The sequence below is a fragment of the Leptodactylus fuscus genome, chromosome 9 (assembly GCF_031893055.1).
Source record: "Leptodactylus fuscus isolate aLepFus1 chromosome 9, aLepFus1.hap2, whole genome shotgun sequence".
In the NCBI taxonomy this organism is placed as follows: domain Eukaryota; kingdom Metazoa; phylum Chordata; class Amphibia; order Anura; family Leptodactylidae; genus Leptodactylus; species Leptodactylus fuscus.
The window spans coordinates 13,564,690-13,590,485 of NC_134273.1; the positions used below are offsets into that span (position 1 = coordinate 13,564,690).

A 25,796-nucleotide genomic window follows, 5' to 3' on the forward strand; every position below is an offset into this window, starting at 1 on the left:
TGAGGCTTCATGCACACGACTGCAGACCCATAATTGTGGATATCGGTAACATATGAACCATTTCATTTCTATGTTCCTATACGCACATCCATAGTTTTTTTTAAATGGATATATGTGCGGGCCACAGAATATGGAGCCGGTCCTATAATTTGTCCATCTTTGCAGCTCGCCATTCATTTGCGTTGCATGTGCCAGTGAAAATCATAGATAGCTGAAGGATACCAATGCAGTTGCTGTCTGATCTGGTTTTTCGGACCCCGTACGGTACACGTGGTTGTGTGCATAAAGCCTAAGCATACAGAGCGGTCGTCCAGGACTACCTGTATATATTTACTCAATTCTGTATGTACATATAGGTGTCACTGTGTAAGCCCTACATACATATCACAGTCTGGATGGACATGTTAAGACAAAAAAAAAAAAAGAGGGAACCTGACTCACAATATAGATTTTTAATTTGCAGCAGGTCAAAAGATACGGCCACTGAGCGAAACCCATGACGAATATGCGGTAAAATTGGCGACAAAGGTAACAAGCATATTTTGCAGCAGATTTATTTCCACTACATTTCCAGGACAAGCCACTGGCTGGTTTCACTGAAAGAGTTCGGTCCGGGAAACTCCGATCGTGTATTGACCGCACTTACAGGCCCAGTCCTGGCTCAGCAGAACAGAACTGACCTGCTGAATGAGCTGGGCTCGGGCCGGCACACAGATCAAGTTCCCCTGCCTGAATATGTCCCTGTGAATCCAGCTTTACACACAAACACATTCTGAGATAGGAATCTGAACCGCAATGTCACTGTTACAAAAGAAACTACAGCTGCTTACACCCGGGGGGACCCCCCAGTACAGGACCCAGCGGATAGTATATACATCCCCCATACAGTGCATTTACACCTCCTGTCCTTGTATGACCTCCCATCACAATCACATCAGCCAGATAAGGGGACCCCTCGGACAGACTCCATTTTCCTGCGTGCTACCTGACAGGACGACGAGGGCTGCTGGTACTTACAGTGCTGCAGCCTTCCCCGGCCATTGTCATCACACTGCCCTGAAATCCTCATCAGCGACATGCATGCTTTTTACTTACAGGATGGGAGCATCAGCTACTTCCTCTGCACGTCTGCTGACCTGCTGCTGCCGCCTCCCACCCACAAACCATTGGACGGGTGTAGCTTACATATCAAAAAGATCAGTGTCCATTGGATTTGGGCAGGTCACATGATGCTGTGCACTGTTTAGCAATACACTGGGGAACATGCCAGATCTGATTCACATCATGCTGGGTTTAGTAAGCACGCCATGGCTGCTCAGATACAAGCACAGATGTGTTAACCCCTTGTTACCGAGCAGGGAGGAGCATCGACGACATTGCAAGAAAACAGCTCTGCCCCTGCTTCGTCGTATGTCATCAAAACAGCCATGGAAGCCACATCTCAATAACTTGTGCCCAGTCACTTTGTACCCATGTCTACGTTTTAAGGCTACACCAGGTTTTGCTGCAGAACACGTTGTGTGTGGATATTACAATGGGTTCACATTAGATTATCCCCCTATACAATGAAATGGTAAAAATCTACCAATAAACTGAGCGTTTTTAGGTTGGGGGAGAAAAGCAGGGCAGATCCTAAAAGACAGGGAGACGTTATACCCCCAGGCAGAGATTACGGAGCAACCTCTGCTGTTCTGCACCAAGGAGGGTTTACAGTTGTGATGCAAATCAGTAGTATTAGGGATTTGTTCACATGGGACAGGTTCTACAGGTTTTACAAAGTGTCTTTTATTGACACCAACGTGCACACATTTCAATAATCCAGTATGGATTCCCATAGAAATCAACACATGATAAACACAAGCTGAAGGAGCGCCTGAGTGCAACTCAAAAAAAATTCCTGCAAGCCAGACCTGGTGAGGTCAGTGAGAAAATAAAGGACACCTGACAGCCGATTATAGTCAGTGGGGTCCCTCGGGACCCTTTATCCTTCATTGGATGGATCAGTTTCGTACAGTAAAGAAATGGAGAGAACAAATGTGAAGCGAGGTGGCGCATTTGGAGAGCGGCCGCCATGATGTTCCCCTGGACAGTCGCCGTAAGCTTTATTGACAACCACTTAAAACTAAGAATGACAAGATATTCCATAAACATAAATACACGGCACAAGACAATTTATTTCCTTCAGAATTTTTTTTTTTTTTAGCAAATCAATAGACAAATGTAAGCAGTTTAGGCGGCAGTGATGTCCCCAGGCCCACGTTATACTTATGTGTGACATACAGGGCAGCTCTACCACCAGGACAGGCAGTAAGTGACTGACTACAGACCGGGCTAGGTCAACACGCACAGCTCAAAAGGTCAGAAAAACAGGATTTTTTATTTACTTACTTCCTTTAGGGATTTTTAGATATCGTACTTAGGGTTACCAACCCAAGGTCACGTAAGCAAAACCAGCGCCCGACCCAGAGTCGCTCTACCCACCCCCTCCCTCCTCTCCTGTGTTCTCATGGAGTTACCTGTGCTATGGGGGTTGGGCGACTATAGTAAAGCCCACACAGCAGAGGTAACTACCAGGAATAAAAGGTGAGAAAAGACAACGCTCGGGGGACGGGAGCCAATATTCTGATTCCAATCATAAGATCCTGGATCAGAAGATGCCCACAAACCCCTGGATAATCCTTTTAGGGATTTTCCCACATAGGAAAATGACATTGAATTTGAGGTGGAATCTGCCTCCCATTCATTTCAATAGTAGCTGATTTTTATCTGCTAGCTACTGACAGATTCCACCTGAACTCCAATTGAAATGAATGGGAGGCCAAAAATACACCTTGTCCATCATTGTGGAATTTGCATCCATAGGGTCATATGAAAGATTAGAATCAACTTTTTTGCATTATATCAAAATCAAGTTTCTCTGTTCCATAATGCCCGAGATATAACTCTATGAAGTGACCCCCCTCACCCCCATATCACACGGCCCCTTCTAAATACACAGTGAAAAGCAGGGACAGCGCAATAGAGAAACAAGGGAAAGAATGAGAAAATGTAGGATTTCACAGAAAAGAGCCAAAATCTGTTAAAGTATATTACAACATTTTTATGACACATACTCTCAGAAAATCAAAAAGTCCAAAAGTTTAGTTATTCTTTAAAGATATATAGTCTCTGACCAACAACGAGTCAATCCTGTAACCAATCCATTAGAACATGTCATCATTGTGTGCTCAGTAGGGTTCGGAGCCTGGGACCCCCACAGATCAGCTGTGTGCCCCTCCTCTCTGTGCCAATGACATTACATTTACCAATCACGTGCAGCGGCTCAGTCCCATTCAAGTGAGTGAACCTGAGCATAAGCACTATACCAAGTCTGTCAATGTGCTTTGCTTTCAGTGAAGAGGCTGCAGCGTTCATCCGATTGCTGCGGCCTCTTCAGCCAGCTGATCTGTGGGGGTCTCTGACCCATTGATGACATACTAAAGGTCCTCAAAATAAAGTCCCAGAAAACCCCTTAAAGAAAATCTTGCTTTTCTGGATAATCTTTATAAACCATATTGCAGCGCCGACATCTGGCGGCAGCAGTTTGTAAAACAAAAAGACAGATTCTCTTTAAATCTTGCCTATAGTGGACGCAAAATACTTCTCACCAGCACACGGCTCGGATTAATCTAACAATGTTAATAAGACGAGAAGCAGAAACCGAAAGTCCTTACCTGTAGCTGCAAAGTGTGACGCAGGATGGTTTCTTCTAAAGCATGAATCCACTTTTCTCTTTCATCTGCATCTCGAGCTGTGAAAAGGAAAGAGAAGGATAAGAGACGACATATAACACAGAAGGGTCCCGAAATGTGCACCTCACGGGGGCCTCCAAGAGGAGATATCACAGGCTTAGAATATCTCAAGACGAGTGTCCTCCTCACAAGAGCTGAAGATAGTGAAGTCATGAGCAGAGGCCAAGACAACAATTACAAGGTCTCCATAAAACAACACACTGTATCTACATGAAGGTCCCTCAGCGCCCGACAATCTGATGCAAACAACCAGCATATATATATATATATAACAACCTTTATATAGTGAAGAGCCAAAAACAAGTCTTATAAACAGACCACAGAGTGCTGCAATATTTCATCAGGGAAGGGAAACAAGTGAGCACCGGCATAGGAAAATATAAGAGGTGTTAGACAATGACCGGCCGAGCCGTGAGACAGACCGGGGACTGGAAATCCATCAGCACTGAGTTATCAGCCATGAGTCACCCACAAACTAAAGATCTGCCTACATGACAATACAGCGGTGTATAGGCATCCATATCTCGGGGTTGTCAGGCAATGTAAACGTACAACCAGGCAGTCTTATATTGCTCACAGATTCGATTATTACTGGCCGAACTTGCCAACTTTGGTGGGGCCGGCAGACTAATATACAGATAAGCTACTGAGGGGTCTAGCGATGGTTTCCTCCCCTCTCACCATCCAGGACACGTGTCCCAGCCAAACCATGTATGTACGTACATAGGAAGGAACAGCAGTAGGCTGTATGTGTTTGGCTGACATATCTAAGGTGTATGACCGGCCCCAGGCTAAGCACATACCAAGCAAACATACCGGGAAGCCCTTCTGACCCGTACTAAGGGGATGTATACACAGAGGATCGGCTGCACATTCCTATGGGAGACGGTGATGGACACTGACCTCACTCGCATAGGGAATTTCAGTGCAGATCCGGCTGCCAGAGTGTGAAGAAATGGTATATAATTCACAACAGGTTTATACTCTAAATGGGGATAGTTGTAGCTCATCCATTTTGGGCAGGTGTGGCGGAGACCAAGTAGGCCAGGGTGGGAACAAATTACTATCATTCACACCGGCTATGCCAGTCCCTACTCATTACGGCACATGGGAGTTTCCCTGCGTTATTAAAAGGGTGAATTGGTTACCACCTCGAATTGTCACACTGATGTAGTGCGCACAGGATATCGTCAGTATGGAATCTGTTGAGATCAGACACCCAAGCACTGCACTGATCAGCTGTCCTGGGTACAGAGAGTGTGTGTAGCACTGCTTCAATACATGTAACAGGAGTGACGCTGCAGTTCATGGGAACCACCACTAGGCGGTAGACGGGGCTGCAGCATCACTCCTAATTCTTGCCAACCCACTAGCCGCTTCTGGAGACACTCCGAACAGATTATATTTGTGGGGTCTGTGTGATCACATACTAATGATCTATCCCAAGAATAAGTCATCTGTAGGAAAATGTAATTTGGAGATTAACAACCCCTTTAAGGAGGCCAGAGAGTCTACATAATTAAGGTACCAGTCTTCGTTAAAGGGATTGTCCAGGATCTGAAGAGAACAGATACCGATGTTGTATCTACCAGACAGGTCCTTGGTATCACATCGTTCAGGGTCCAACACCTTGACCCTGCACTGATCAGGCAGTAAATAAAGTATAGGGCTCGAAACAGCCCTGCTCCTATTCCAGTGAAAGGGAGGGGGACTGCACCAATGCAGTGTATGGAGCTCCGTACACTGTATACAGCTTCCATTCTGTACACTAGTGGTGACGCCTGGTACTGCAGCCTCAGGACCGCTTTTAGCTGTACACCAAATATACGACTTCCAGCTGATATTTTTTTAATGGATTGTTTCAAACCGCACGGTCGAAGCGAATTACTAAATGTGGTCTGAACACAGCCTAAGAAAAAGTCCCAATTGGACAAACTCTGACATCAATCAAGACCGGCGGATAATTCATTTCCATGAATGGGCTGTATTTAGGTTGCAGATCCCTTTAATAAATAGGTTAGCCTTCTGTGATTAATGGCAATGGTTTCTGGCCCACCGTGAGCATCATTATAATAACCCAAATACATAAGAATGAAGTACTCTGAATCCATACTATAAGGCAGCCGATCGATCAATATGCTGGCCGCAGGATGACAAGAACGTAGAGAAAAGTCATGTTATACAATGGGGATCATGTAATAATATGCTGACAAGGTGGCTTGTGATGGGGGAATGTTGTCGTCCCATTGGTGCGTCCCTTTTTTTGGTGGCAATGTCATCGCAATAATAAGTCATGACACAAGTTTTCTATTGTAAAGGTTTCACCTCTAGGTAAGAAAACTCAAGGCTCCCACCATAAAAAGTTGTCACAGACACCAATTGTGACCATTGTACAAACAACATGAAGAGGGTTAATAACTTGCTCATCTGATCCTTCCTGTGTTACATAAGCACCCTTGAATGGGTGCGGTGTAATACTTAGATTTCCCCTGCGGTGGTGCAGTATAGAGAGTGGACACTTCCTACCAGGTCTACCCACAACTTACAGACGTCTTCAAGTCCCCCTTCTTGTAACGTGATTCTCCAAAGAAGAGAATCCCTTTAAATCATGAGCCTGGATGGGTATCATACTAACTATGTTGGTTTTCTGGTGCAGTTTTTGGCACTTGCAGGTGTTGACCAGGCTTGCCTGGAAAAAGGTAAAAGAGGTGCCAAAACTTGGCACCAAATAAGCCGGCCAATGTAAAGTTGGACTTAATGGATTAAAGATACATCAGATATCATCCAGCCTATTTGATATATTTGGGGTCTCCTGCGTTGCCTAATTTAACCAAGACCAAGTAGGACCTGATATGAAGGCTGTGGGGTAAGTAGCCCAAAAACCACTTTCACTTCTCCATAGACTGACTCCAACTCCTTCAAAGCAGCCATGGTAAGTCAGAAGCGGGCCCATTGTCTGAGGTTAGAGAGAAAACTGGAAGGTGAAGTGGAAGCCAAGACATGTGAACGGGACCACTGAATGGGTTAATAGTATAAAATGCAAAAAAAACTAAACATCCAAACATATAAAAGAAGCAATACTCACATTAACAACCCCACTCCCCTCCTGTACTGACACTGCTTGGTTCCCCATCAGACAGGACTTTCTGCTCAACACACAGGAAGTGACCAAACAGCCAATCACAAGCAACGAAGCCGGCTGATTGGCTGAGCAGGCATTTCCTGTGTATGAAGATAGGAAAAGGAAGTAGAGAGCGGGTGATGGGGAAGTGAGAAGAGTATTGCCTCTTACAGAACAAGCTTGCTATGGGCTAAACACATACGTTTCTTCCTCCTTTAAGATGCTGTTCACATTTTATAGTTTGGGAATATTCCCCACCATATGACTCTAAAGCCCAATGCATGGGTACAATGGGGGGGGGGGCGCATGTGATTTCTGCCATAGAGGGGTGATCATTTGGCACACATCCCATTCTTGCATTATGTGTGCTACACCCCCATTGTGAGACTATGGGCAGAGCGGGCGGGGGGACAGGGGCATCTCAGACTCACATATTTATTAGAACTCCCTATTTTTGTTGGCGAGAATTATAATGGAGACCTATGCCAGTTCCAGTCTTTTGGCCTCTGTTAAATGCATGGGGTGCTATGACTATGTTCTGCATACAAGGCACGACCCCCCCCCCCCCGGGGTGCACATCATACATGAGAGGTGAGCTGAGCCATACTTACAGTATTAATATGTAGGTGTAGTAGTTACGCATCACCCAAACAGTAGAGCAGCAAACCCTACCTCTTGTGTCATCCCCTCTACCTCAGATTGTAAGCTCTTGTGAGCAGGGCCCTCAGTCCCATTGTGTGAAATGACGTTCTTTGTTTTGTATCTGTCTGTATCTGAACCCTACAAATTGTACAGCGCTGCGGAATATGTTGGCGCTATATAAATAAATTTTTTTATTATTATTATTATTATTATTATTATACTAAGAAAAACCCCTTTAATATACTAATATATTCCAGAAGGCACCTTTATATTGTATGAGGTTACAAATACACCCTAGGACTGTTATACAGTAGTTGACAAGCAGCAAATCCAATGCAGTAAGTGCACCGCAACACAACAATGGTCCTAATGCACAATCTAGCATTTGCAAAAAGTGAACGAACCCCTATCCTCTACCTACACAAAGGCTCATGTCCTATACTGAACGGAGTGTCATCTACTAACAGGAAGGCATGGATTTCCATACTCAATAAAAGCATTAGAGACAGAACCCCATGTAAAGTCCCGGGACTGCATTCATGTGCATTGCGTGCTGGTGCACGGAGCGGATTACAGGAACAGTTACATCTTACCCTTTCTACGGTTCAGCCACAGCATGCAATGCCGAAACATAGCAGTAATAGAAGGCATTGATTTGTGAAGTTATGATCGGAAATGGTTAGTAAAGCAGAGAAATGGTGACAAGGAGTGCAGATGAAAGAGAGAAGGAAAAAAAACAAACACTTGAAGTCTTGAAGAAAACTCCACCTTAAAAAGGCAACAGCAGGTAAAGTAATACAAGATAAAAAAGCCTGGCTCTGGCTTTCATCCCATACAAAGGCACTTTCCCCAGCAAACTCCTCATCTCAAAGGCGAGCGGAGACTGGATCCGAGTCTGACAATGCAGAGTTGCCTTCCGTGAGTCAGCTTGTAGAATAGGAAATGCCGCAAGTCCTCTGAGCTCCTCCACTGCAGCGCAGGCTATCCCATCCCAGCACAAGTATTAGAGGCGAGGGGCAGGCGGAGGGAGAGACGTGGCACACAACACTAACACATACAAGCAGGCAGATTTTTTATGCTCACCCTGAAAATGAAAGGTTTTCTGGTCGACGGTTATGGTAAAGGTGCTGTCGTCCTCATCGTCAATACCAATCACGGCCCCCTGTGGAACAAAGAGCAGATTGCTGAGCGGAGTAGCAGTGACATCAGCAGTACATACGGTATTACTACAGCACTGCAGTACAGCAGCCGGGAGGGGGGACCGTACACAGCAATAGGAAGGAATGTGCAATGATCTCGCTAGCTTCCTGAAGCGCCACCGTGAGTAAATCTACCAGGGCAGTCATGACACATGAGCACCGTCCTGCAGGTTATAAGGCTACAAATATACACACTATCCCTGGGATAAGCTTATTGCACCAAGTCTTACCTGAGGAGTTGTTACCCAGTTTACAGAGTCTTCTGAGTCTAACCAGGCAAAAGTAGGGAATGTCAGTGCATATGGGTGTGTGCACAACTTACACAATCTGCACCAACACCAGCTACAGAATAATAAGTAAATAGGTTTGCACAAACAGCTTGTCCTCGGGGGACATGTACCTGAACTGCATTTACAATCTGTACCATCTGCATATGGACATGCAAAAAAAAAAAAAAAAAATTATAAATCAGTGACAATTGGTTGTTACAGATTTTCATACACGCATGTCAAGTCTCTCTCGGGGAAAAAAAACCCAAAGACTGCATCGTGCCCTATTGTTGGGGAAACACTGCAACTTTTCACAGCAGATTTGATTCATTGCTATGCAAAGCATGAAACCCCCGGCTATATCTGCCCCAATGTCTACAATATGTATGTAACTCGTGCAGGTTTTCAGCCCAAGGCGAGGGTAATTTTTACACCCATCTTTAGAACTAAGCAATTCTATTCAGAAATGGAGAATTACACAGGATTTTCCTAATTTTAACCAGACGCGGCTAACATACCAAAAAGGGCAATCGATATAGCCATGTGATCTCACTCAGCCAATCAGAGGCACCAAGTAAATATATTCTCCATAAATGTAATATATTCTGACAAAATGCATACGAAAAGGAAAAACACAAGAAAAACTGTAGTTAAGGGTTATAGTTTAGAAAAAGGGAACCTAGAAGCCATCTGTATTATCGGTGGGGGTCTAACACCGGGACCCTACACTGATCAGCTGTTTCAGCTTCCTCTGGGTGTGAGGACCCCCACGGATGATACTGAAGGCCTATGTTGTGGATAAGTCACAGTAGAGATGAGCGAGTAGTATTTGATCGAGTAGGTATTCAAAATACTTGTACTCAATCGAGTACCACTCGCTATTCGAATGGAAAAATTTGATGCAGAACCAGCATTGATTGGCCGAATGCTATACAGTCGGCCAATCTTGGTTCTTCTCCTACCTTTAGAAGTCTTCTCCTCGCTGCGTCCACGCGGCGTCTTCCGGCTCCAAATTCACTCTGCTAGGCATTGGGCCTGGGCAGAGCCGACTGCGCATATCCGCGCTACAAGAAAATGGCCGTTTTGACTGTAAGCGGCCATTTTCTTGTAGTGCGGGCATGCGCAGTCGGCTCTGCCCAGACCCTATGCCTGGCAGAGTGAATTCATTGCCGGATGACGACGCGGGACGCTGCACGGAGAAGACTTCTTGAAGAATCCAGCCCGACCCTCACTAATGGACTTGGTAAGTTCAATTTGATCTAATGTTGCCTACCCCTGAAACAAGCATTTTTCCCCCATAGAGTATAATAGGATTCGATATTCGATTCGAGTAGCCGCATATTGAGGGGCTACTCGAAACGAATATCGAGTATTTAACTACTCACTCATCTCTAGTCATCAGTATAATAAAGGCCCAGAAAACCCCTTTAAGGAGCGATCCTAATGATAGGACATCACTATCTGATCCTGCACAATTGCTTAAACACCAGGGAACTTTCTAAGAAAAGTGTAAAGCCCTTCTAGGTATCGGAGGATTATACTATATATAGAAGAGCTTCCATGGCAGGACATGATTCGGCAGAACGCTAACTAGCACGGTCTAACCCCAAGGGTACCCTAACAAGCGGAGTGACATCCCTTAGGTAAGAAGACACAACTTACGCAAGAATTACATCCACACATGGCATACACCTACAGCGTATAGATTGGTATACACCTACAGCGTATAGATTGGCATCTGTGCCTATATACACACACGACATAATGGGGGAGAACGTCTCTGGCAGAGTCTAGTGGGGTGTATCTGCCTTTATCTGGGGAGGTGACACATCAGCCTGGACAGCCCAACTAGAACCCTAAGAAACAGAATAACTAAACAAAACGGCCATATTCCCAGTTTTACTCAATCTGTCCACTATCTTATCTGCATTGATATTGAAGATTCAGTAGTTTATCTCCAGCCGTCTGTCAGTCATGTGACCCGACTTGGTCTCCCGCCATTAGACGTACGCACATCACATTTTTTGCATTTGGTCAATCACTAAAAAAACAGAAGCCAAAAAGGAAGGACATTTGTTTGCACCAGGGGCTGTGGGGTTGGTCGGCCAAACCATTGACTCCTATCTCTCCACAGCCAGACTCTTGAGCCCACCATAAATGGCCGACAGCCAGGGTCAGTCACAAGCGGTAAACATCCTCTAATGTAGCTGTTCTCAACCCCGGGGTCAGGTCAGGGGGAAGGGGTCGGCTCAGTCAACTCTCTCACAGGGGTCGCCTTAGACCATATCAAAACAAATACTTCCAATGGTCTTAAGATCCTCTATTCAGGGCCGGCATTAGGGGAGGGCAAACTGGGCAATTGGCTAGGGGCCCCGTTCCTAAGGGGCCCCTGGGATCCGGAGCCTCAGGCTCAATGCTACAACTACAGGGAGAGTCTCTGCCTGCTCCGCTCATCATGGGAGCGCGGTAAGGCGAGTATAAGATGGATTACCTGATGGATTACCTGAAAGTATCAGGATTACCTGATAAGGGGGCAAACTATTATTTATAGGGGAGAGGGGCTAATATTTATAGTGGGGGAACTATTATATATAAGGGGGATAGTATTTATCATGGAGGCACTATTGTATATATAAGGGGCACTATTACAGGAAAGAAATAATTATATATAAGGAGGGATATTGAATCTAAGTGGGAACAGTTATATATAAGGGGGTTGTTATAAGAGGGAGACATATTAAGGGGGCGATTAGTTATAAAGGATGAACTGTTTTATATATGGAGCAGATACGCCCACATAGGAATACCCAGTGTGATGACATCGTTGCGCCAACCCCATCACATACACCCCATACAAATACAGGTGGAGCTGACTGGCGCCATAATGTACTTAAAGGACTAGTCCTACACGTGTAAAGAGCAGCCATTGCGTTGAATGCGACAGTATTCGAGGTAAAAATATTTTATAGTTGGGGGGGGGGGGTCACCACAACATGAGGAACTGCATTAAATGTTTGCGGCATTGGTAAGGTTGAGAACCACTGCTCTAATGGATTGTTATTAAAGTAGGCATGGAACACACAGTACAATCTAACTGGAGAACACGTGCAAAAAAATATAAAATAAATGAACAAAAACGCCCTAAACACGCAGGCTCGCACACATACATGTATACATACATACAGATACATACAGATGGGCATTCCTTGGAAACTTGCTGCAGCAATACTAAGTGCTGACAAAGAATTTCCTCTATGGATGGAAACAATTGTTGCTGCATTTCAGATGGAAGTGCTGCCACCTAGTGATCACTCTATGGAAGGGTTATTTCAGCACAAGGTGCACATTACATTGAAGGGGTTGTCCTATATAATGAAAATTATTTTCATCTACACATCACAAAATTTCCACCACCCGTCTCGTACCAAACACCCATCACCAACCTCTGTGGTCAGATGCTTTCTGTGACAGACACATTACTTGGCGAGTAAAAGGTTTCTTTAGGTCTACAAGTCTGTAAGAGACCTCAGATCTACACAATGGCCTCAGTTGGCACTAGGAGGAACCTGCGGATACCCCTCCATAGTCACAGATAAATGATACAAGTCTGGAGTGGACCGGTCATTGGCCTTGTATTAATGGCTGCTGTTCTGTACAGTGTCCGCTCTGTCCGGGTGACTACAGAAAACATCCAGATCTGATGCATCCTGGAAATGCCCATAGGTTTGTTGGAAAATAAAAAAAAATAAAAAAAAGCAGAAGCTTTACATCGCTGCGCTGCTCTGTATGACCAGAGCAAATGCACCAGGCGGTTTTATTTTCCTTTTAACAGCCAACATAGTAGAGGCCTAGGCCCCTTTAGGTTGGTTTCACCCTAAACAGGCCTCAGATGTGACACTGATTGACCAGCCTGTACACTGTGCCAGGACACTGTCATGTGTGACTGGCGCTCCATTCACTTCAAGGGGGCCGTGGGCGCTGCAGATATTACAGTCCGAGCAGCTCCATAGAAGTAAATGCTGTGCCACTCGCACAAGTGCACTAGTGATCTATTCACAGTGAAGCTGGGGGGGGGGGGGGGGGGGGCTTTCTGTTCCTGATCACTAGGAGACGCGGTGTTCAAGACCCCCAGGAATCAGACATGTGCCCATAACAGCACAATCCCTTTAATATACCTTGGGACACCTGCATGGATTAAAGGGATGCTATCATTAAAAATCTAATTTTTTCTCGATCACACATAGGAATAGTCTTAAGAAAGGCTATTCTTCTCCTATCTTTACATGTCTTTTCTGTGCCACCGTAGAAATCCCTGTTTTTGCCTGTATGCAAATGAGTTCTCTTGCAGCACTGGGGGCAGTCCTCAGCGCTAAAAACGGCACTGAGGGCGTCCCCAATGCTGCAAGAGAACTCTCCAGTGCCGCCTCCATCTTCTTCTGGAACGCCCTTACCCTGTGTCTTCTTCCGTCCTGGGCTTCAATCTCTCTAGGCCTCGGGCAGAGCGAACTGAGCATGCCCACAGGCCACAAGAAAATGACCGCTTACACCAGCTTACTGTGTAAGCGGCCATTTTTCTTGTGGCCGTGGGCAGTCTGCTTTGCCCAAGGCCTAGAGAGACTGAAGCCCAGGACGGAAGACGACATAGGGTAAGGCCGTTTCAGAAGAAGATGGAGGCGGCGCTGGAGATTTCTCTGGCAGCATTGGGAACGCCCCCAGTGCTGCAAGAGAGCTCATTTGCATACAGGTGAAAACCGGGATTTCTACTGAATGGCGACGCAGAGAAGACATCTAAAGGTAGGAGAAGAATCGCCTTTCGTAAGGTTATTCCTACGTGTGATTGAGAAAAAAAAAAGTGTGATTTTAATGGTAGAATCCCTTTAAAGCTGATCTCTGGGGTTCCCCATAATGGGTAACTCAGTGAGCAGATTATTGTCAGAGCCTTCTAACAAAACAAGCATTGCCCAAAGAGTAAAATCTTGATGTTAATGAAGGTTTTGCTGGACCGGTTATCACAGGCTGGACCCAGTAGTGCGCCCCACTCCGCAGTAATAAAGCAGCTGCGCACTAAGACACTGTAGTTCCTGACTATGGTCATTAATCACGTACGGTCGGCCCTTGGGGACAATCCATATCTCATATACTCTGCAAATGATCAACCATACAGGAAATGTTGACCAGGAGAGTGGAAGACTACTTAGAGTTCACCGGCCATTACACATATTCAGAAGAGACCTGGGTCACAGAAAACAACAGAAAAAAACAGGTTTTACAAAAAATCTGCACAAAAAGAGAGTGTACTTACTCTGAGGCGGACGCAGCCACGCCGAGATCCTCTCATCATTTTGTCTTTTGACTGAAAAACAAGTGAAATGAGAATTTCTATTATTTCTGGAGATGACATTGCGTCTGCCCTATAACCTTAGAATCCATTAGGTTTGTTTCTCCCTAGTGCTGTCCTGTCCCCCTCCCCCTTCATGAACAAAGATGACATGAAATATTTAGAGCGTCAGATACTAGGGGAAAGAAAACTACAATATTATAACATACTGGGAAAAAAACAAGCCAACAGCAGTTAAAGCGACAACCCCATTTGTAAGCCGAAGACTATCACAGCAGTTGTCGCTTTCATTGCCAACCACAAACTAAAGGTGCCCCATAACCAACGCGGTGTCTAGGGTTAGGAGCTGGTGAGCAGGGAGTAAATAATACATCAGGAGGATGTCCTAGTGTATACCTGTATATAGGCATATGTATAAACCTGCCTGTGTATACATAAGTGGAAAAGCCCAGCAGCCTGTATTATTCCACCACAAGCCTAGGGCTAGGTATGACATTTGTACCAGGAACGCTTCTGTTGCCCACAGCGAGTAGACACAGGGTATGTGCAGTGTAAAAGCAGCCTCGTGTGTTTACTCATGGCTTTATTATGTAGATAAAGCTTGCAAATCAGACCCCGCCCCCAGTGCACTTGCAGGCTGACGTGCATATCTATAAAAAAAAAAACCAAAACAATATCTTTGCATTGCTACATAGGTTTATGGCCACAAAGGTAGGTTTATGCTTTTATTAAAAGCCCTGTTGTTGGTTTGGGAGGCATTTTGGGTCACTGGGGGCCCACTGCTATACAGTGAACGGGGCCGCCACAACAACCTTGCTACTTCAATAGTAAGGGTAAGTTCACACGGGCCTCCGCCTCAGATTCCAGAACAAAATACAGGTAGCTGCGACTGGATGCCGATGCAATGCACCGCCATCCAGTCGCTCACTCCGGTCCGGATTAGGCCAAAAAAAATGGGCCTAGTTGGGAGAGAGCGTCTTCAGCTGGATGTCATGAGGCGAATCGCCTGAAGAATGACCATGTCCCTTCTTTCTTCCTGGAGCTGGAGCAAACGGCTCCCGGAAAAAAGAACTGACCGGCTCCCACTGATTTTAATGGGAGCTGTCTTTTTGGTCAGGATATTGAGGACTCAATATCCTGACCAAAAAACCCCATGTGAACTTACCATAAGAGTGCTGCGCACACTCCACCATCCACTAGCAGCACCCTATCTGTGTGAGCTCCTGGTGTCTGGCTCCTGTGGACAGGTCATCAGTATGAAAAGTCATTTTGCAGCTGAACAACCCTTTTAAAGAGAACCAGTCAGGTGGATTTGGGACACAAAACCACCTACAGATCCTTATAAACTGGGGGTTTAGTGTCACAAATTACCCTGTTGTAAAGCCATCTGTGCCCGCATTTAAAACTAACAAAAAAACAACAACAACATGGATGGCATGGATAGCTTTACAACAGGGCGACTTGAGACACAAAACCAGGCATAGGCAACCTTCGGCTCTCCAGCTGTTGTAAAACTACAACTCCCAGCATGCTACTTGCTCTGCTGTTCTTGGAACTCCCATGGAAGTGAATGGAGCATGTAGGGAGTTGTAGTTACACAGTAGCTGGAGAGCCGAAGGTTGCTACCCCTGCACTAAACCATCAGTCCATAACGACTTGTCACAGACAGATTCCCTTTAAAAGGAACAGTAGTGGGCATGCTCGTCTGCCCCCAAGGAGTCATGGGGATCCCATTCTTATGATTGGTGAGCACTCACAGTGATCAGACAGTAACAGTACAGTTATGTATTGTGCACTATTTGGCATCACAGTAACAGGTATCCTTGCACGTGGCTACCATAATAAGACTCAGTTGACAGAGTACAGACGCCGGCTGCTGTGCCATATATAAATCTACTCCTTATCTCCTCCATTATTCTTTCACACACACTCAGGTCCAGTCGCACCTGCAGCCGGCACAGACTATGGGTAATTTCACATTAAAACGGAGACGCTCAATCGCCAACGCACTGAAGCAGAATAATTAACGGAGACTCGGAAGTAACATTTATACAATCTGCAATTGCCGCTTCCCGACTAGTTCATTACTATGCATCATCGCTCTTCTGATTAAACGCTGCGCTAAAAGCCGGCCATGTCATTGTTCATGTGCTATTACCCATAACGGCCTGTCAACCCCAAGCCAGAGGCGAAGAGCGCCTACTACAGGCTACTAAACCACACTGCTATATATGGAATACTTGTTTTATATGGACAGGAAACCCTTCTAAGGCCTGGTTCTAGCTGATCTGTGTGGGGTCCAGGAGTCGGACCACGACAGATTGAATAATGGCGACCTGTGGATAGGTTGGTCGTTTAAAAATTGGATTGGGGGAGGCAGAAAACCTCATTCAATAATAGTCTATGCTGCGCTATACAAGCCAATTTTTTTTCGTTGCTAGAGTGCTTCTTTAAACACACAATTCACAAGATCAGGTTTTACTCCTGAGAGCGAATCGTGACATTTATTTCGCAGAAGATATTTATTGAAAATGAAAAGAGTGAATCCACTTCCCTTCCAAGAACAGCAGCCAGAAAACACCATGTGATGGAGTCACACATGACAGGATACACAACACTTGGCGGAAAGGATTTTTGGAAAGCATTCAGCAGCACAGACATTAATAATGCAGCAGGAGATGGCAATCGTAGACACGGCTTACAAGGAGCCGGCTCAGGGGTGCAGGAGCTCTATAAGGTGTACGGCAGCATGCAGAGGACGGACAGGCTGCACGTACAAGGCTCTGAGCGCTGCAGTGAGGTACAAAACAGACAAATCAGCAAGTGCTATTCTAGGCATGTCCACCTCCCCAGAGGATACGTGCAACCATTTACACAGGACTCAAGACAATCTGAGATGGGACAAGCACAGCAAAATCAGAATGTTTAATACATAGTCAGTAATAGGACAAGTATTTCACTTACTCCTTTGCCACAAGGAAGATGCAGCAGATATCCCAGTACATTTTTTTTTATAATGTAGATTGTGAGACCTATAGAGCTCACAATGTACATTTTTTCCCTATCAGTATGTTTCTGGACTGTGGGAGGAAATCCATGCAAACATGGCGAGAACATACAAACTCCTTGCAGATGTTTGTCCTTTGCAGGATTCAAACCCAAGACTCCAGCAGTGCAAGCCACAGCGGTAAACGGAGAGCGCTATATACATACACGGCCATCCCTCCATTCATTCTCCAGTGTACATGACTGCTCACCAGGCAAAATATGGGCCAGGAACCTCAGCACCTGCACCTATCCAATATTTATGGCATATCCATAAAAGGGTCATTCAGGGCCATAACCACGAATCTAAAAATCAAAGTTCCAACACACCTGGAAAACAGTTCAGCAACTTTTACTATTGACCATGACTATTTGCTCTTGTTTGTTTCCAGTCTAACCATGTGACAAGAACCAATGAGTGACAAATTGTGTAAAACTGCATGACAGCGCTTCCCATACTCAATGTAGTGTCTGACAATCCTAAACTAATTCTATTACAGACACTTATTTTTCCTCTAGTCTGTCACTAGCATGTAAACCAAAGTAAGTGTGGGAAAAATACACAGAAGGCAAAATCAATGGAAGAAACGTTGCAAATTTGTTCACATTACATTGGGGGTCTCTGTCCAAGGACTGCATCAGACTGATTCTGCTAGTGGATGGGCTGCGGTGCAGGGTCACTCCTATACAAGTAATAGGAGCGGTGCAGGGTCACTCCTATACAAGTAATAGGAGCGGTGCAGGGTCACTCCTATACAAGTAATAGGAGCGGTGCAGGGTCACTCCTATACAAGTAATAGGAGCGGTGCAGGGTCACTCCTATACAAGTAATAGGAGCGGTGCAGGGTCACTCCTATACAAGTAATAGGAGCGGTGCAGGGTCACTCCTATACAAGTAATAGGAGCGGTGCAGGGTCACTCCTATACAAGTAATAGGAGCGGTGCAGGGTCACTCCTATACAAGTAATAGGAGCGGTGCAGGGTCACTCCTATACAAGTAATAGGAGCGGTGCAGGGTCACTCCTATACAAGTAATAGGAGCGGTGCAGGGTCACTCCTATACAAGTAATAGGAGAGGTGCAGGGTCACTCCTATACAAGTAACAGGAGCGGTGCAGGGTCACTCCTATACAAGTAACAGGAGCGGTGCAGGGTCACTCCTATACAAGTAACAGGAGCGGTGCAGGGTCACTCCTATACAAGTAACAGGAGCCGTGCAGGGTCACTCCTATACAAGTAACAGGAGCCGTGCAGGGTCACTCCTATACAAGTAACAGGAGCGCTGCAGGGTCACTCCTATACAAGTAACAGGAGCTCTGCAGGGTCACTCCTGTACAAGTAATAGGAGTGGTGCAGAAGTGCCATCCACTATATAGCGGTGGTTCTGATGACCTGCAGCACCACTCCTATTACACTGCACGCTCTGCCCATACACTCACTGCTTTCAGTACCCGGAGGCTGCTAGAAAAGAAACAAAATTCACATGTAAAGCGCTGCAGAATAGGATGATGCTAAATAAGCTAAATATAAGTGAATGTAACAGTCATACCCCATAGAAGTAGCTGACTAGCCACAAGCACTTCCCCTTTCCAGTGAAGTCAATGAAAGTGACATGACATGAGTCAAGATGTGGTTAAATCTCTGTTTCTTACTACAATCAACACGAAATTCTGCCAAAATGATAGGTCATCTGTTATTTCATAGGAACTGCTGCAAAGAAAAACCTTTATGACTCTAAGTGTCGCCGGTGACAATTTTTGACACTACTGTCTTTTTTTTAAGTCACTCTCACCACTTTTCTCAAAATGCCTGCAGCTACTCATGGCCTTTGACTACGCAACATTCACAGAACTTTACAAAGATTACAAACATGCCAGCGACCAAGTGGTGTAATTTCTGTCCAGGTCCGATGCCATTTAATATCAGGGCCGGCGCTTCATCAGGAATAAGATGCATAGTTTGGTATTGTAAGAATCATCAAGACTGACATATAAGACCCCAGGTCTTGTAGTCTCTGCCCCAGTGACAAAGTCATAGGCACTTCAGCATGCATTCTAATGTAGAAATCACAAATGATCACACAATTGTACAATGTAACCATGCTATAATGGGCAGTTGCAATGCAGGCATGGATTCGGGTACATGCAGCTGCTAGAACACTATAACACACCCTTAGCTGTCCCCTACAGTCAAGCTTTAGATGACATGCACACGAATGCTCGGAGCCAGGCCAAAATTATACAGTATGGATGGCACCAGTGTGCTGACCGTGACTCTACAATCCATTCAGTGTGGTCAGTGAGCACAGGCTGCAAAACGGACAGGAAAAAGACCTGTACTGAGTTTTATTCAGGGATCATGGGACCATGAAAGTACATGATCATGTGTACGGGGCCATAGAAACGTATAGGTCAGTGTGCTAGCGGTGTAAAACGTGGCTAGCACACTGACAATGTACTCCCCTGTGCAAGAGACCTTATTCAGTAGTGTCTGGGAAAGCTGGGTGACCTCCATTGCAAGTCCCACATATACTGAATTGGAAAGGTGTGGGATTTATCAGCCCATCTACACAAGAAAACTGGTGGTGATAACGTGGCGTATCTTCGGCACTAAGCCCTTTCTTGCGCCAAACATGCACCACACCTCCTCACTCACCAGGGACAACTGACCCAGTCATATTATATTCTAGTTCATGCCAGTTTTCTGGTAAGAGTTAAACAGCAGTATCTGACCCATTTTATACCAATTTTCTTAAATTCCTGTATAACAATTAGCAGCCACAATTACTGTGATCCAGCTTTACCAGAGACAGATAAGTGAAGTCTGAAAAACAAAACTTTATTAGATAAGACAAGATCACATCGTCTTATTGCGACACTGACTCCGGACTGTTCATGTGGCTGTAATTCAAGGGTCGGGTGCAAATTAAATTTAAACTTGCTGGATTTTTGGCGCAGGATGACATGGCGACTTTGGCCTGCACACGGATTGGACGGTTAGTGATCACTTTCGCCACGTTCCTTAGCAGTTCATGCATTCACATCACAACTACAACACAGTGATCACAAACCATCCAGCAAGGGATTATTTCTGGCCATTGGTCGCAACTTGGCAGCGTTAAGTTTGGCTATATCTGATCACACGGTGTGGCAGGCGTCACAGTCAAACTGAAGACTTATTGCAAAAAATTCCAGTTGCACAACCAATGTCACTGTGTGACCCTAGCCTTAGGGCAAAGGTTCCTGCGTGACCTAATTTATCATGCTGGAGTAATGGAGCCTGTGGTAAAGTTATAGCAAAACTTCATAGAAACTTGTCCCAACACTTGCTCCAGTCTTGACCTCTTGGTAAGGTCAGGCCCCTGTCTGCCACACATGGGTGACAAAGTGACAGCTAGGCGTGCCTCTACCAACATGGGTGCGGCCGGGAGCACACAATACACGCCATCTAATGCCCGCCTTCACGCTGATTGGCTAGAACCTGCAGGGGGCGTGCGCTCATTGGTCACAGCCAGAGCACACTCCCATCCCAATTGGTGGAAGCCATTCCCTTTCTGCATGTTAATTGGCTGGAGCCGGACAGCGCCGCGACTGAAGCCAAAGGTTTCTGACGTACCGACGAGGGCGGATATAACGGCCGAGCGCCCGGTACTCACCGTGTAGTATGAGAGCAGACCGGCATTGTAGTCCAGCACGAACCAGCGGTACTGCCAGCCTTTCATCACGTTCGTCCATTTACTCAGCGGACCCTCCATGATAGACGCCATCTTGGGATCGCGGAATAACAACAGACGTCTGGACGTGCGTCACGCGTCATCAGGAGAATGGGCGGGGCGGTTGTCTCGTGGGCGTGGTTAACAGTCTAGGCGTGGTCCAGCCCGTTGCTGGGAGAAGCCTGGAAACCGCAGCTGCTGGGAAACGGCTGCAACGTCCCAGTGTGCACAAGCTTCATGTCTTAGATAAGGACCGGGCACAAGGCGTTCAGGGCCATAACTTGCAGCAATAACATATACCAGATATTGGAAACCTGCAAGTGTGAACTGAGCCTTAAATCCTGGAGACAGACGTCTTTATTATTTACAAATCCCAGCCCCATGTTTGTATTTATTGCAGCACTGGACTCCCAGTTTCTAATCCATTAAAGGACAAAATCTTTGTGGAGTTTGTATGTTCTTCCTTGCTAACAAATAAACTGAGATCCGTTTTAGAAACAGAATCGCGAGTCTCTCTGCATCTCCCGAGTGCTCGATACTGCGCCACATTTTCTTTTCATTTGACACCTCACGGCATACCTGGGGTTGGGGTCTTCCCCCGACACTGGGATATCCTATTAATATTATAAATGTGAAAGTTTGTGAGTTTGGATGTTTGTGGGTTTGGATGTTTGTGGGTTTGTTCCTCAATCACGCATAACCCGCTCGACCGATTTGGCTGAAATTTTCCACAAACATAGTCCCTACACTCGATTGCGCAATAGGCTACTTTTCGTCACAATAGCGCACATACGTTTGTGCCAGGACCCCCACAAACCCCAAACTCACACCACCATCTCTGCAATCTCACACACTTTGGACCATAGCAAGCCCCAAAATTCCTATTGCCCTCTGCAGCCTCGCCCCTAACCCCACACACTCACATATACAGATACTTTACCACTTTGCCCCTCACCTTAACGATACTCCAGGAGGCTCTCTATAACGCTCCAGAGCAGCCATGTTTGCCGACCCCCACCACTCTGACAATCCGCGACACCGCCCACCCATGTCAATACCCCTAGGCGGTCTAATAAATGCAAAAAAAAAGTTTAAAAAAAGTAAAAAAAATATATAAAAACAAATAAAAAGGATTAAAAATTCAAATCACCCCCCTTTCCCTAGAACACATATAAAAGTAGTTAAAAACTGTGAAACACATACATGTTAGGTATCCCCGCGTCCGAAATCGCCCGCTCTACAAAGCTATACAAATATTTTTCCTGTTCGGTAAACGCCGTAGTGGGAAAAATGGTCAAAAGTGCCAAACCGCCGTTTTTTCACTGTTTTGATTCTGATAAAAATTTGAATAAAAAGTGATCAAAGCGATAACATTTCCCGAAAATGGTAGAACTACAAAGTACACCCGGTCCCGCAAAAAAAGACGTCCTATACATCTCCGTACACGCACGTATAAAAAAGTTACGGCTGTCGGAATATGGCGACTTTTCAAAAAAAAAATTTTTAACAGTTTTGGATTTGTTTTTAAGGGGTCAAAATGTAAATAAAACCATATAAATTTGGTATCCCCGGAATCGTAACGAAACACAGAATACAGGGGACATGTCATTTTGGTTGCACAGTGAACGCCGTAAAACCAAAGCCCCTAAGAAAGTCGCAGAAATGCATTTTTTCTTGAAATCCACCCCATTCTGAATTTTTTCCCTGCTTCCCAGTACATTATATAGAATAAATAATGGCGGCATCATGAAGAAAAATTTGTCCCGCAAAAATTAAGACCTCATATGGCTCTGGGAGCGGAGAAATAAAAAAGTTATGGGGTTTAGAAGGAGGGGAGTCAAAAACGAAAATCAAAAAATGCCATCGGCGGGAAAGGGTTAACTTCAAATACTTCTGTCCCAAAGTCACTATGTAAAGTTTCTCACAACACCGTATATATAGCAGCTCAAATACAAAGTAACTTCAACACAAAAGTCTCACGTATTCTCTGAATTACAAGAACAAGATACAAAGTTACATTTCAAATCCCATACCTTATACACAGTACGAAAACCTTACCCCCGCCTGTATATACCCACTGCTACAATCACCGCAGACCAAGTCGCGGGTACCAGCTAGTCTTCTCATACACGTACTGTCCCTGTCTGATGACCCTGCTACAATAAGAAACTCATGGCTGGGTTTTTGACAAGTTCCAGACCATAGAAAGTTTCTGCTTTCGAGGTCGTATCCATTGGCAACCGATCAAGACAACAGAGGTCACCACTAAGATAGTGGAGAAAATCTTTAACACTCTGCAGAATTTGTAACTACTTATATTTGCAAAAATATTTAACGTTTAATAATCTACAAATATAGTTGTGGTTATGTTCATGGGAATACCCCTTTAAGGGAGACATTATACATTGGGGGCCATAGTAAGGAGGAGATTATATTAATAAGGATATTACTCTGTGGAGGTCTTGTTAAGGAGATATTATATTGTGGGGGCCACATTAAGGGGAACAGTATAATATAGAGACCACAATGAGGGGGACATTATACTGTAGGGGCTATGCAGTGGCGTAACTAGGAATGGCGGAGCCTCGTGGAAAACTTTTGACATGCCCCACCCCCACCCCGAACCAACATGGACACCGAAGACCTCGACCGACCCCCCCCCCCCCACATTCCTGCACTATTATGTCCCATAGTGCCCCTGCACACAGTATTATGCCCCATAGTGGCCCCTGCACACAGTATTATGCCCCATAGTGGCCCCTGCACACAGTATTATGCCCCATAGTGGCCCCTGCACACAGTATTATGTCCCCATAGTGGCCCCTGCACACAGTATTATGTCCCCATAGTGGCCCCTGCACACAGTATTATGCCCCATAGTGACCTCTGCACACAGTATTATGCCCCATAGTGGCCCCTGCACACAGTATTATGCCCCATAGTGGCCCCTGCACACAGTATTATGCCCCATAGTGGCCCCTGCACACAGTATTATGCCCCACTATGGACACCATGAACAATTATTATACACTTACCCATCCCCGGCTCCGCTGCAGTCCTCAGTGGTGTCGGCCATGTTCAATGATGGCGGGACGTCACATGACCTGGGACGCAGGTCCCAGTCATGTGACGTCAGAGACGTCACACAACTAGGCTGAAGCGTGCCAGGAGCACGGAGAGGTAAGGAACAATGTTATGTTCCCTTACCTCTCCCGGCCCTCCGATCATTATACTCGGGGGTCTGAAAAGACCCCCGAGTATAATAAGAGTGTTTGTGGGGCCCGCAGCATCACTTACCGATCCTAGCCCCTGCCAGGATCGGTAAGTAAATAGGGCCCGTTACCGGCTGGAGTTATGGCCTATTAAAAAAAAACGCAGCAGTAGCGGCTGTCGCCAGCCCCCTAATGTCCCAGGCCCTGTGGCAGCCACTACCCCTGCTACCTCGGTAGTTACACCACTGGGGCTATGATGCCATGCCATAGTTACCAGCCCTCAAAGCACTGTCATTAGTCTGATACTGATCTTTCTGCCGGCATAGTCCCGACGTACGGTAATAAGACGCTGTCCATTTCACACAGAATTTGTATATAAATATTTCTCGATAACTACATATGACTTACAATAATAGGAAATGATAATCTATGGAGCATCCTGCATGTGGCATCTTCAGGCATGTGGTCTGCTGTGACTGGCTGCCGGGTGCCCCAATAGGAATCAGCCATCTGTTTGAGAATGAGTTTGAGGAGTCGAATCTATTTGCAGACAGGTCACCTGGGTCCTGTACATCACCTGCCTGACAACACCTGCTGCTTCCTCTATCGCCTCTGCTACATATCTGCAGGTAAGTGCTGTCCTTATCACCAAATATTATCACGCTATCTATATATTATCTATATCTTTATTATGTATGTATCCTACAGTCCTATAGAAACCACTGATAACAAGTGATGTGCCACATTACAATCTCCGCTCAACTACACCTGGATGCATATAGCTACTGTGTCTGTGTCTCAGATTGCAGATGCAGTTCTTTGGTATTCATTGGACATGATTTTAAGCAGTCTACAGAAATATAGCATCATTGTGCCATAGTTGTACCTGCCAAGTGTCCCTCTTCTGTAGGGACAGTCCCTTCTTTTGATCCAAGTCCCTCTTTTAGATACTAGAAATGGATGTGCATTAATAAACGTAACTATATGGATCTGGTACCAAACTGTGTATTAGACCCTGACGCTGGGTTCACAGAAGACAGCTGTGAGCGCTGGTGAGTGTTTTATGCTCTCCGTGGCGAAACCGTTTTTTTTAAACCGGACACAGAGTACTGCATGTCCGACTCTGTGTCCGTTAAAAAAAAAACGGTTTTGTCGCGGAGAGCATAAAATGCTCACGGGCGGACACCTTTCAATCCCATTCAAATGAATCCTGCAGCTTTCTGTCTCCTACTCAGTTTTGTGCAGGAAATGGAAACCTGCAAAACGGAGACTGGGCACAGATGTGACAACAAAATTGAAACTTTCGCCCGGTAAACTATAAGTGTCCCTTTTTTGACAGTCCAAAAATTTGGGAGGCATAGTGTTACCCCCTAGGCAGCATATTACAATACACTATTGTTTAACTAGCCGAACTGTATTAAGAATGTATACAATGAGATATACTAGATTTCCTGAGCTGGATTTTAGT

General features: G+C 45.4%; 1 protein-coding gene across 7 annotated transcripts in view; it reads right to left on the reverse strand.

Moving 5' to 3' along the window:
- Window positions 1-21,212, reverse strand: part of OSBPL9 (oxysterol binding protein like 9) — a 56,804-nt gene extending 35,592 nt beyond the window's left edge. For 3 of the 7 annotated variants that reach the window (XM_075287669.1, XM_075287667.1, XM_075287666.1), the window contains exons 1-4: window positions 21,060-21,211; window positions 14,325-14,375; window positions 8,638-8,716; window positions 3,714-3,790 (exon numbers count right to left, since the gene is read on the reverse strand). In XM_075287669.1, coding sequence (XP_075143770.1) covers window positions 3,714-3,790; window positions 8,638-8,716; window positions 14,325-14,375; window positions 21,060-21,170 — 318 coding nt within the window. In that variant the 5' untranslated portion in view covers window positions 21,171-21,211. Of the gene's footprint in view, window positions 1-1,017; window positions 1,165-3,713; window positions 3,791-8,637; window positions 8,717-14,324; window positions 14,376-21,059 lie in introns of those variants that run through there. The other 4 variants (XM_075287670.1, XM_075287671.1, XM_075287668.1 and 1 more) reach the window with 4 other exon arrangements.
- Window positions 21,213-25,796: the final 4,584 nt, after the last annotated feature.